This window comes from Zonotrichia leucophrys, chromosome 4 (assembly GCF_028769735.1).
Source record: "Zonotrichia leucophrys gambelii isolate GWCS_2022_RI chromosome 4, RI_Zleu_2.0, whole genome shotgun sequence".
NCBI classification, from domain to species: domain Eukaryota; kingdom Metazoa; phylum Chordata; class Aves; order Passeriformes; family Passerellidae; genus Zonotrichia; species Zonotrichia leucophrys.
Genome location: NC_088173.1, coordinates 2,225,908 through 2,239,836, shown reverse-complemented (window position 1 = coordinate 2,239,836; position 13,929 = coordinate 2,225,908). Strand labels below are relative to the sequence as shown.

At 37.5% G+C, this 13,929-nt stretch overlaps 1 protein-coding gene across 4 annotated transcripts in view; it reads right to left on the bottom strand.

Annotated features, from left to right (window-relative positions):
- Positions 1–13,929, bottom strand: part of HTT (huntingtin) — an 82,052-nt gene that overhangs the window by 53,456 nt on the left and 14,667 nt on the right. For 3 of the 4 annotated variants that reach the window (XM_064710237.1, XM_064710240.1, XM_064710239.1), the window contains exons 9-21: positions 13,359–13,563; positions 12,483–12,530; positions 9,139–9,219; positions 8,418–8,782; positions 6,504–6,627; positions 6,108–6,226; positions 5,128–5,239; positions 4,465–4,605; positions 3,651–3,809; positions 3,462–3,559; positions 1,878–2,017; positions 1,005–1,068; positions 502–602 (exon numbers count right to left, since the gene is read on the bottom strand). In XM_064710237.1, the coding sequence (XP_064566307.1) occupies positions 502–602; positions 1,005–1,068; positions 1,878–2,017; positions 3,462–3,559; positions 3,651–3,809; positions 4,465–4,605; positions 5,128–5,239; positions 6,108–6,226; positions 6,504–6,627; positions 8,418–8,782; positions 9,139–9,219; positions 12,483–12,530; positions 13,359–13,563 (1,757 nt within the window). The remainder of the gene's footprint in view (positions 1–501; positions 603–1,004; positions 1,069–1,877; positions 2,018–3,461; positions 3,560–3,650; positions 3,810–4,464; positions 4,606–5,127; positions 5,240–6,107; positions 6,227–6,503; positions 6,628–8,417; positions 8,783–9,138; positions 9,220–12,482; positions 12,531–13,358; positions 13,564–13,929) is intronic. The other variant, XM_064710238.1, reaches the window with a different exon arrangement.

The following is a 13,929-nucleotide window of genomic DNA, read 5'->3' as shown; positions in this document are numbered from 1 at the left end:
ACAAAATTAGCTGCTGCACTGTGATCAGTGAGCACAAAAGTTTTAAGATACACTGTGTATGACCATGTGAAAACTACAGTGCTTGGGAGCTGGGACAAATCTGTAGAACTGTAACACTTTAAGTCAGTCAGCCACTGCCAGGATACTGAACAAACCACTTCAGCATGAAAAAAAAAATATTCTGAAGAAGTTGAAACTGAAAGTGACCCTCAGAATGCAATACAATGTAATACCTTCAGAATGTAATTTAATGTAAATGGATTGCTAATAGAAAGCAAAGTACAATACCTGATCAGTCAGAATGATGCATGTCCCAGGTACCACAAAGATGCATTTGTTTCCCATCTCTCTTTTGAACAAATATATATACATGCATATAGATATATATACATGCATTTTAAAAATACCCAAGTGATTATTTTAGTTATAGGTACACATCAACATGCAAGTATCTTCCTAAACTACTTTTTCTTTTCCTATAAATGAAAATGTTACATGTACCTCGTTAATGAAGCTGCAGCCACATGTCTCACTCTTGGATCTTCATCTCCAAGCAGACTTATTACAACATTTTCAAGTACTCTCTCCTGAAGCTTTAATAGCTAGAAAATAAATGAGCACAGTAAATAAAGTTCACTGACCATTTTCATCATTTGACCATATTGTGAAAGGAGAGTTCACAAGTGAGATTTCATCTGTCATACAAGCCTGCAAGACCATCTTCACCTTAACATTGTCAACCACATTCTCTGACTACACAAATGTCAATTTTTTTTAAGTTAAAAGAGAACAAGCTACAAAGCACACAAACATAGCAGAGAAAACAAAGATATCTGAATCACCATAGTAAATGTATTCCCAATTGTGCTAAGTTTTAGAATGTGAATTATTTACACAAAAAACACAGCAGCCATCAGTGTTGACAGAATTTAAAAACAAAGTGATGACATTGCACTGGTACCTTAATCCAGAAACACAATATACTGATTAAATAATTTACTTACACCAGTATAATGATGAATACCTCTGTGCAAGCTCTCAGTTTTTCCTTCCAAGAAGTTGACTAGCCTATGACAAAATAGAATTTATAGTACATTAGTGAACATTGTGTGTTATTCCTCCCTTCACTGCTCTGAGGGTTCTTTTTTTTTTTTTTTAAATCACTATAGGGAAAATGTAAATAGTAAACACTTTTTGCAAGCTTTAGAAAAGGTAAGTTATTTGCTAGCCTACTATCTGGCTAGTGTAACTGAAGAAAAATAGTCCTTCCATTTAAAAAACCCCATTATTTAAAGACCATTATTTTAATTGTATTTTTTCCCATGCACAGAATCATCAGACTAGTTTGAACAGACAGTAACACATTCCAAACATCACTATTCGCAAGGAGTCCACTTTTGTACGACTAAGAATTTTCATATAAACATCTTCTTTCAGCTTGGAAGAATCAATACAGGATGAGAGAATGCAAGAAAAAGAACAAGTCACATTTATTTCAGTATTAAAAGAAACTGAGTGACTACAGAGAGCTGATAACAGAGTACATGTCAGGATTTTCTCTTTAAAAAACACACAAAACTGGATAGAAAAACTAAAGTTGGATTCCAAATGATGTGGTCCCTCTCTGATCACACATTTAGAGAAGACTTGATACAACAGACTAATGAACAATAAACTCCAATACAGTGTTACTTGGATTGGGCTTGGTTGTGCAGTCAGTGGTAACTTTACAAAGGAATTCATACAGGATTGACTGACCTGAATTAGTTTTATGAAACTCATTAATGCTTCAGAAGAAATTGTGCCATTACAGTTTCAGTTTCCTGTACTTCCCTGCACTTCAGCTACCACACCCAAGGAAAAATAGGAACACTCACCGAAAATCTACCTCTGCAAGTGTTTCCAGAAGTTCTGTCCTTACAAGCCAATATGAGCTGTTCTTCAGAGCAAGGAGGTCAACAATCAATTGCAAACCTAGCTCACTGTAACTGCTACTGCATAAGCTCATGATGCAATGCTGAGAAGAAAAAACAACTTTCAGTTATATTACAGAAGAGGTTCTCTGAAAAGCAGAATGAAAGTCATCAAAAAAAACCCTGTTTTCTTTAGAATACTTGAAAAAATTATTTCATAAGAGCTAGGACAAGCACCAGAGCTAGGTACCCTACAAGGCCAGAAAACCATCTCCATGTGAACTGCTAAAACCTGCTGATGAAATGAACCTCTGGAGAGGAGTCCAGGCCACACAGATCAGAGGGCAATCCTCTAAAGGAGGACTCACAAGGCTTAAACACCACAAACACTATATTGTCATCTGTTCAAAAACAGTCTCCCAATTTCCACAGGGTACTTTTAGACACCTGGTTCTGGTTTCCAAAGTCTTGGATAAAGTCATATCTCCATATCTGGATGTTCAATTATAGGCATAATGTGTGACCTTTAGAAAAAGTTATAGAACTCCACATTTCCATGTCTTATTTAACTACACAAAATGTACCTTCTTGTTTGAGGATTAACAACTAAACAGGCTTAGAACATTTCTGCCAAAATGTCAGACCATACTGTATACTGAGAAAAAGCAAGAGACAAAGTTGACAAGTAGTACTAAGTTGCCTGAACTGAACAATTCCAGTGGTCTTTTGAAAAGCCATTATGACAAGTGTAGTCACACATTAAACCACTACACACAAACATGAAGATTGCTGAACAGAAGGTAAAAAAAAAAGCCAGCATTTACCTGGATTTCCTTCCCCCAGCTGTATCACAAGCCCCTCCTCTTTGCATATAAAACCATAATTCCCATACACAAACTATGCATGTTTTACTCAAATTTATGCTTTGCCTCACAGGTTCTTAAGTCTCTGACTTGTCTGCGTTCTACTTTATTGGAAAAACTCTCAAAGAAAGCTCACTCCTTCACCCCTCTGCTTTTTCATCAAACACTTTCCACAGATTTTATTCAAGAAATAAAATTCATATCCTCTAAATTCCACTCGCCAATTCAGCTGTCATCTCTGTTTTAACAATTGCCTGAGGGATCTTTCACCCAATTTTAACTGCTTGTTTCGTGACACTTTTCCACTTTTAAAAATTACTGTTTCAGAAAGTAATCACTATTTTAGTTGTCATTTCTCACATTTAATTTTTATCCTCCAAACACAGGCTACAGCCAGGTGTTATATGTTCACACTCCCCTGTTTAGCCTAGATAGCCTTTCTATTTAATGCACTCATCCTACTCTTGGTTAATGCAACATTAAAGCTCATATCAGTACATTTCTCATGAGAAACAAAATTATTAGATTACAAAGATCTAACCACATAATTATTTTCAGTGCCAATAAAGTTCTTCAGGAAGAAATCAGTTTATGCTGGATGTTTAGACATCTGCACATAGCAGCATCCCAGAAATGAGTCACAACCTTGTGATCTGTGTGGTGCAAATAAATTCCTACTGCTTACCCTCACAGCTGTACAAGCCAGTTTGCATGTAACAGAGGACTCATCTTTCAATGTTTTCTGTAACAGAGGTATGCAATCTATTAAGGAAAAGAGATTTCCTAAAAAAAAAGAAAAAAACCAATTTTGAGCAATGAAACATTGCAATCTTAGATTAAAAGACAAAAAGATACCCATAAAATAAATTGTTACCTGTTGAGCTTCTGACATTTATTAGCCATTTTTCCACATCAAAGCGGGATTTAATTAGAATGGAGTTGACAATTGTTCCACAGAGAATGGCAGTAGCTCCTCTGATCTGGGGATCCCCATGGTCAATATAGTTCAGAACGTCCGACACATATTGCTCCTCTAAGAAAATAAGTTACAACTACTTTATTTTAAAAACACTAGTATTAGACTTTACTGATTCATACAAATGTTACAGTGGAGGTCTCAACTATTAGACAATCAACATCAGCACATCCAAAACATGCCCACCATAGCTCTCCCCTCTTGAGATCCCTTTCTGTGCATGCAATCTACAGATCAATCACACCATTCAGACCAATCATCACCTATATAAAAACACTAGTGATTTATTTCAACTGTACACAAAATGCTCCAGGGAAAAAGAAGAAGCATTTTGGTCAATGTATCAAACCAGCAGCACACTCCAGGTCCCTGTGATTCATTTGTAAAAGTGAACCTAATGACTTAGAAACAATCTGTAAGATGGACTAAATTAAATCAGAAGAAAACATCTGTAAAATAAACAACCCCTTCCACATACTCATTGTTTCAAAACAGCTTCAACTTGTCAGAAGCTCTACAAGGTCATCCACTGAAACTTAAATCTTGCTACAAAAAATACACCTCATCACATGCACAGCACATTCAATCCAATTTGTGCAATATTTGTCCACAAATACCAAGTTGGGTTTGGAGTTTTCAGGGTAGATGCTGCCTCACTTATTTGAAAACCCAAACAACACTATTAAAATGGGATATGTGAACTGCAACATACCATACTCTTCTCCCATTGCCTCCAGAGGTGTTTTATACAGTTTGCTAAAGAAAGACTCAGGGTGAAGTGCAACAGCTGCTCCAACACAACTTACTGCCAAGGCTTTGACACTGACTCTCACATCTCTATCAGGAACTAAAGCTGCAGGGAAGAAACAAAAATTATTAAAAGGAAGGTATTTAAAGGTTGCTGAATTTAATTTTAAATTTAATTAGTAACATTATATAAAATAAAATAGCTTAGCTTGTACAAAAATATGAAGGCAGAGCAAGCAGTTGCAGTTTGTCAGCGGCAGCAGTGATATATGAGCTGTTTGCTTTTCTCAAATGAGCTGTGTTTGAAATATACTTGAAATACTCAAATACAGCCAGCCATAACATACTTCCAGCTCACCTCCTTCAAAAAACAATACATTACATGGGCATGTGGGCAAGTAAGAGTTTACAAAAGGGAAAAATGAACAAACACCTTAAATCAGTCATATACCACGACAGGAATGTATGTATTGGATGTATTTTCAAAAAACGGAAATGCGGTGCTTAGGGACCGCCACAGAAAAACATCCAATATTTCTAATAAAGCGACATCAAAACCAAGACAGAGCAAAGTGATCACATTTCCAACTCTGTGCAGAGAAGCAATGGAGCTCAAAGACAAGCATACCTCCTTTGTCCCCAGTGAGCAGGAAGGAGGCCGACAGCAGCCTGACGCAGTGCACCAAAGGAGCACAGTCTCTGTCAGTGTAGTGCCCGATGTCCCCCTTTACCCTGGAGGGCTATTGAAGGCAAATCACAGCGTTTATACAGAGAAAAATTTATCTTCACTTGAAAAAAATATCAGCACAAGATTTAGAAATACTGTACTAAAGGTTTAATATAAAATGAATATATAACATTCATATGTAGTTTAATATATATTCAAAAAAAGGCCTCAAAGTGCAATGTTTTGGAGAAGCTTACATCTTGTATCAGAACTGGTTCAATTTTATTACAGAAATATTTTATTGTAGATTTTTCTAAACTATCTAGACTTACTGTTTGCATGTGAAGAGCATGCTAAAGCATTTGTTGCCATCAAACTTTGGAAACTTTATTATTTCTAAGTTGTTTTCTGCAGTTTTACATTTAGAATTCCCCAACAGTCCAAGCTGATCTAATTCTGCCTGCCACAAATGAAACTTTCACCCCAGCTCAGAACAAGGTCCAAAGATAAAGTCAAAAAAATGTAAAGAGGAAATGAGTAACTTGTAGTTAGAATGGCACCAGGCTCAAAGACTAACTTCTGAGGAGATCATGAAGTTACCTACACAGGTAGCAATCAGCACAAAGATATTTCAAGTAAAAGTATCAGTCTAGCCTACTAATGCACAGAAAAAAAGGGTTTGAGTTCTCAGCAGGGTGTTCTAGTATGGCTTTGCTGGTGATTGCATTTAAGATATCAATTCTTATGTATTCACCTTATGTTAAATGAAATTCAGGCTGTAACTCAAGATTCCCTATGCAACCTGAGTTACTTTGACCTATAACAAGGTACATCATATATACATGTTTCCTACATTTACCACTTCATCATAACTGTAATTTAGTTTTTTTAGGATTTCATTGTTTTGAACTTTAAATCTGACCACTGTGATGACTTCTCACCTTGTTCTCGTGTTCACCAGCATCTGCTGCATCCTCTTTGGATGTAAATCGATCCACGCTGCTATCAGAGGGCTGCCTGCTATGGCTCATGGTTTTCAGCAGGTGAGACTGTTGAAGAGCTTTAGAAAAAGGCAATTCATGAAATACTATTTCAGATGCAAACTAAAAGCACTTTAATTACACTAATTATACAAACATGAAAAACAAATTAGCAGTGATCAAAACAAGTAATTGATCACAAGTGTTGAAATATATTCCTTATTGCACATATCCATCTAGTTATTTGTTTTTCATGTCCATTAAATGAGTCTTCACTCCCCTGAAGTGCAGATGCACCTGAACACCTGGAGGCAATGGTGTCCCCAGTCTGGCCCACCCCTGTATTTATCCACATACCAAGAGAAGAATTTCTGAAGGACTCTGACGAATCATCTTGGAGAATATTTGCAGCTTCATCTTCCTCATCCTGCAGCTGCCCAATATGCATTCCAGAATACTGTCCTTCAGCACCCTCCAAAACCTATACAGCGCAAGGACAGGGCTTAAAATAATTTCTCTTTACACAGAGTATTAAATTTGAAACATGCAGTGTTAGTAATCTACAAATAGCCTGAAAGCAAACATGAGCCTGATAAATATTAGTGTCCAGCTGCATGTAAGCCCCACAGCACTTCCCCTCCTCCTGCAGCTCTGGGGCTATTGGAGCCATAGTTCCCTCTGAGAGTCCCTCAGCTGAGCTATGAACTTGGCTACCAACAGGAACCAAGTAAAACTCAGTCCACTGCTCCCCTTGCTCCCTCATCACAAATGTTTCTCTCTCAGCAGTTACAAATCACAACCAACACCTTTACTGCCACAAACTGAAGTTAGCCCTTGCAGTTAAAATCCCCCATAACCTCACTTGTCCTGGATATGTGAAATCAAACTAAGAACACACTGTGTAGGACAAGAAAGGACAAAGAAGTTTAAAGTATTTCAATTTCTTCACTCAAAACCAGAGACTACTAAAATGGACTCATCTGGAAAAGAGTTTGACCCTTGGAACCAAGGCAATATATAGGCAGTAGGTATATGAAAAAATAACCATGAAAGTTAATCATAATGATCAATTACAGTAAAGTAAAATAAACAATTTCACTAATTTTATCAGAAAACAGTACACTTCTTCAGTTACTTCCTGTCTTCAAAAGCACCTGGAAATTGTTCATTAAAAAGCTTGTGTGCCAGTAATTTGGACAATCACTTAGTCTCAATTATGAATGGATAATTTTACACATAATTACTGCTTGTAAACAGTATGCCAACTGACAAGAATTTGCATAAACACATCATGCCAATAAACACATCTTGTCAATAAATGCCTGCTCACTTTGGCCTCTGCACTGCCTTCATTTAATTTAGAGAGCAATTATCATCACTCCCTTGGTTCTTGAATTCTCACACTTGCAGAAGTATTTTCTTAGCATAATTATAAATTTACTATTTTTTATAGTGCTAAGAGACTATTAGTCTTCCAAATTACTATCAGAAAATGAGAGCCAAAAGTTTGATATGTTTGAAAAGCTCTTAACTTGTTCTAAATTTTTGCCCTTTTGAATTTTCTGCTCTGGTTCCCAGTAATTGTATTTTTGTGTTTTTATTATCACCTCACAATACACTTGCCCAAGAGAGACAAATGTCTTAAAATAGATATAGTGTATGCACATTTCAGGTGTTTATTAGATATGTAACTGCTACATTTGTAAATCATGCAGCGTTTGCCCATTATAGGAGAAATCCTTAAGATGGAATAAAAAGGCAAAAAAACAAACGAGTTGTGCCGCCAAGTGTAAAAGCACAGGCAGAAGGCAGTGTGAAGCATTGTGCTCCAAAAATATTTCTTTATCATTCCAAAAAAACTGCTCACCCTTTAACACTTCCATTAACCCTCCTGCACCAAAACAATTATTAATATATATATATACAAAATTAAGGATATACTACTAAGAGAAGATATTTATGGCAAGACTTTGACAATTGCCATTCTTCCAGTGAGCGACATCTGTAATGCCTTCACATGACCTACCCAGAGAACACACTGATTCCAGCTCTGTAGCTTTTCATTATTGCTGAAGTGAAAGTGTTAAAAGGAGGTCAAGCTCTCCAATAGAGGTGTGAGCTGCTGACCTTTCCACTGTTACTAGCTGAGGATTGAAAAGTAGAAGACGAGTAAGGAGACGAATCCAAGTCTGGGCCCTCCATGGAAGAGCTCTGAGATATGTCGGGCCCCTCAGTAGAAGGAGATCCCCCCTCTGCCCGCTGCACACTTACAATTTCAGAGCTGTCTGAAGGGGTTACAGCAGAGTCTGGACCTTCTGTAGTGGTCTGAGAGCTATCACTAATAGGTGAGGAAGCCTGCGTGCCATCATTCAAATCCATAGTGGCATCTGACTGGACAGCACTGATCTGGCTGGAGCTTCGACTGAGCATTTCCTCCTCCTCCCCTTCAGCAGCTGCACTGCTCAGCTCACAGCTGGGCAGCTCCACGGGCTCCGACTGCAGCGTGTGCTGCGAGCGCGGCTGCTCCGTGATGATGTCGTGGCCCGTGGCATCCGCAGCTGAGCTCCCCACCGAGCCAGCTGTCGACACTCCTGATGAAGAAGCCAGCTCACTGGTTATCTCACCCTTCACAGAAGCTGCAAAACACAGGCATTTATCAGTCAGCCCAGTGCTTGAATTTGTGTTTCACTCTTGACATGAAAACGCAGGCTAAAGCACACCTTAAACTAGGCTAAGGAAAGTGTGTAATGGAACAGTTAAACTACAGGTAGGAAAACAGGCATCTTATAAAGATTCCACCCCATCTCTTTAAAAAAAGACTGCACTCAATTTCCTTATGTTTTACACTCCACAGTATTTATGGTTTTTGTTTACCATGTCTTTTGAATGCCCAAAAACTTCCTTACCACCATAACACATCACTTGGACATTTTGCACAGAGCAATAACAGAATGTATTTGCTGACTGCACTGCTAAAGAGAAAGGCAGGTACCTGCAAATGATGCAGAGCTGACATCAGATCGGGTTTCAGAATCATCATCCAAGCCCTCTTCTTCACCAAGAAGTACTTTACCTGAGAAGTGATACAAGAAAAACCTTTAGTTGTCAAAAATTACAGTCAGTTGTGAAACCTATTCTTAGTAAGTTTATCCAAATAATTTTTCACAGCTATGACGGGTAACTGATGAAAGGAATGAATAAAGTGCACACCCAGTCCCTCACTAATTCATCAGGAAAGAAAGAGGCAGCAGTGACAAGAAAACAGAGTTAAGCAATTTTATTTACCAGTGCAACCATTCAGGATACAACCTACAATCTTATTACTTCTAGCTTATTTTTGTCGATAACATTTAGGATCCCACTAATTTCATCAAGTATGTGCTATTCCTAAGAACTGGATATCTAGCATCTGGATGTCTGCCCTCAACTCTGAAGAGCATTAATGCACCACAAGTAATAGAATAAATGACCTCTTTCTCCCTAAGGCTACAAAAATTATCAAAGGCTGCTCAGAACCCCAAAGATGACAGTACAGAAAAAGCCCAGGGGGAAGAGCAGTGCAGAGTAGAAGCACAAGGCAACACAGGTGGGAGAGGGTGATGAACCATGGACAACCATGGAGAGCTAAGGATTACTAAGGCAAAAAATCTTCAGAGATGCTTTTGCCATAAGAAACTTGAGAACCACTTCTAACATAACCCCAACCACCACTGAGCTCTCTTACTCACAGAGCATTATCTACTTATATTGCAGGCAGTGGAAAGAGAAAGATACCTGCAGATGCACAGTGCCTGGAAGGCAACCAAGGACACAACTGCACTGCAAATCTGTCCCTGGGACACACAGGGAGTGCAGAGGGAGCTGCTAAGCTCATCCTTCTCCAGGTTGCAAGTCCCTTGCTGAGACGGAGGGACTCACACCAAGTGCTCTGAGAAGGATTTTGCTTAGACTACCAAGCTGCACTGGTAGTCTAAGTTTCATAATGCAAGATACTAATGTTTGGAAAACTCTGGGTGAATATCTTTGTACCTTATTCAAGTCACCTGGGGGTAAAAAAGCATTAATACACTTTTGTATTTTGTGGTTTTTTGTATTAATTTCTTTTTCTCCACTGCTTTCACACATAGCAGTACCACTGTAGAATTCCCTTTCTCCTAAAAGCATGATTTATGACACTCAAAACTGTAGTAAGGCAGAAAAGTAAACATGGCATTTCCATATACCTTCCATGTAAAATGACAGTAATTGAGAACTACACACTCCTATGAATGAATGAGTAAAATCCTGCTAGGAGTTCCCAACAAAAAGCACAAAGTATAATATATTCTTCTCTATTATTTTGCACATTTACATCCATTTCACTGAAACAAACCAGGATGTTCTTCTGCTTTCCATGGCTGTCCACCTCTAAAAGTAAGTGAAAGAATAAGAATACTGAAAAACAGTCATTAGGCACATTAGGTTTTGTATGCTTAAATGTATTAATGAGTATATAACACACACAGCAGGATACTTTTCCTCTATTTGACAAGAAAAAAATCCAGTTAAGTTGCTTTCAAAACATAGGCTTTGATTTCAAAAGGAATTTTCAGCCTTTTTTGCAAATAAACTTCTGAAGTTGAAGCAAAAATGAACCAATGCAGGCCAGCCGCTCAGAACTGAAGCTGCTCTGATGCAGCAAGATTGCAAAGATGTGAAACAGAGAATTCTGTAGATCAGCCTCACTTCACACCTCTACACACAAAGGAGCATTACAGCTTGAGAAGTCCCATCCATTGCCCACTACTCTGTATGACTGCAGAATGACTTCAAGGAGGAAGTGGGAATAGGCTTGGATTTTCCCTCTTTTCTACAATGGAGAGCAACAGGAAATGAACAATTCACAATTTGAAAATAAACCTGTACAAAGCACAAAACTGTGAAGGGATTTCTTCAAATTGTTTATGCCATTGTTTAGACCTCAAAATCTTCATGCCATAATCTTGAAAAAGGATGAAAGCTGATGACTCATACATGTTTTCTCACCAAGTGAAAGATTAGTGTTTTAATAAGTACTTTAATTGAATTTACTCTAGTATTAATACTTCAAAATTACACTGAAGACTACCAACAAGACAAAGATCCTAAAGGACAATTTACTATTTTTTATTTACATGTGATATATGTAGTTATTCTGATTTGTTGCATTCTGTCTCACCTTTGAATGCTGCAGCAATATCTACCTTCAGATACCCATTCTTTCAATATGACCTTTCTAAACTAGAAATGATGGTGCTTACAGATGTAGTTATTTCATTCAGCTTTAACCACTAATTTATATTTTTGTACACTCTTAAAGCATACAGATGAGGTTATTTAGGAATGCTCAAATAATCTTATCTGTATGCTTTAAGAGTATACCAAAATGTAAAGTAGTGATTAAAGAGTGGTTAATGAGATTCCTTGCACACGAACATTGCAGGACATATTTGGAAAAAGTATAAGCTGTAGTGGTGCTTCCAGTTTATATAATCTCACTTAGTTTTAATCTACTTTTCCTTGCAGTTTTTCTCTTCAGCATTGCACATCTCTTGCTGACGAATTCCTGCAGTGACTACACTACACTCACGCAGTTTCACTGCAGCATTTTGCTCATCTAACTCAGGTGATGACAGTGTTACACAGCTGTACCTAGACTGAGTCTGTCATAGTGATATGACTGGTTTAAATCAAAACACACAACTAAATATTAAGTACTGTCATGCACAAACTGGGAAAAGAATAGTTCAGAGCAAAGTGTATTCTTTAAAATCCTGCTACATGAACAACCTATTGAAGAAAGAAAATCTACACAGGCAAGACAAAAATGTATAATCAAGAACAGAAAAAGAAATAAAAAACCATCATATTGAAGCATGCAAACATACACATGCATTAGTGAATTGCAGAGAAAAAAACAGGCCTAACAAAACCAGGGAAGTTAACTGTTTAGCAAGTTACATTAATGGTTAAGTATTACCATGAAAAAGAAGAATGCCCTGTTCAGAGAGATTATTTTTCCATGTGCTCTTAAGAAGTTAAAACTGCATCATAATCATCAACATAACTTTGACAGTGAACTACAGTAAAAATAAAATTATACTGCTTTAAATTATTGTAGAATACCTTGATTGCAATATCAGATATTGCACTGGAATCTTTTCACTATTTATAATGATTAAGCTCAGCTGATAACACAGGCAATTGTGAATGAAGACCCAAGTTCAGCAAGACAATGAAGTGGGGAGGGGGAAAAAAAACAACCCCAAAAAAATCAGGAAGGAATGCAATTAAAGATTGGTTTTCAAAAATAATCACCTTTATGCTTTCTTGCAAGAACAGGGCTGCATGAAGACCCCCCTCCAGCTGCAAATCACAGAAAGTAACACATCAGGGCAAAGACAGAGCTAATGAAATCATGAAGGAATTCTAATAGCCACAAGTAGAAAACAAAACAAAAAAAAACCCAACAAAGCAAAACAAAAAACCCACAAAACAAAAACAAAAACCAAAGCCAGGAAGAAATAACAAACTTGTTGCTTTTGAAGTCTGAGGTTTTTTGATCATTTGACACCAAATTACTTTTAATATTCTGTGCCACTTGTGTGTAGTTTGTTTTCAAAATGTGTTCTAAATTTCCATGCTATGATTGCTTCCAGCTAATAATTTACCTTCCAGAAGCAGCAATATTGGCTGGCCCATTAGTTCAATACAGACTCCTTACAAAAACCCAATCAGAGACTGATTCTTTTGAAACAGGTATGTAGCAGATAAAGAGAATTTCAAGAACATGCACTCCACAGACAAGAAAGCTGATTTTAATAGTTAAGGATAAGCTTAAGTCATGCTTTAATTTCATGCTGGTTTTGGTATTCAGCAAGGAGCTCTCAGTTAATACAAACTCTGATTAGATCTGCTTTTATGAATCACAGTTGTCAGATGATTGGTAAGAACATTCATTTTGTGAGGTTAAAAAAAGTCAGCATATTAAACTTGCTTTGTCTAACAAAAAAAAAATCATCAACACAAACTGTAAAAAAACTCTCGGAAGTTTGTAATTAATCAATGAATGTATACCCACTTAAAAGGAAGGAAGGAATTTCATTTAACCCTCCTGCTTTACTAACATTGAGAACTAGAGCTGATGATGTATGCTCATTTCCCTGGACTCCAACTGCCAAGAGCAGAGCTCACCTATAAGTTCCACAATGCTCCCGCTGCGGCTCCTGCTGGCAGGTTCATCTTTGGATACACTGACCTGAGCAATGCCCCCACAGGCAGTCAGGGCATGGAGCAGTTCAGGGGGGGGAGTTCTAAACAGCTGCTGCAGCAATTCTAAAGCTCCAGTCACAACATTGTGGTCCTGATGCTGGGTATAGTGCAGAGTCAGTTCATAAACCTGAAAGCCAGCAGAGTACTGGAGTAAGTCTCTATGAAGACAGAACATACTACGTGTGTTATCCTATACAGCATCAAATTTCAGCAATGAAGTAAGAATAACACATGTTTGGTATATATGATCTTCACCACAATCTTCCAAGGGGGAAATGTCAATCAATTGTAGCCACTTAAATGCCTTTTTGGTAGAAGTCTGGTCATTACTTATCAATAATTCCACTCACTGGACCAACTATCATTCTTCAAGATAAACAGGAATTTGAGAAGTCAGAGTGTTCAGTATCAAACTAATATATTTATTTAGATCAGTATTTATTTATCTCCCTCCCAATTAATACTCTACAGGTAAGGGTTATTATTCATATTT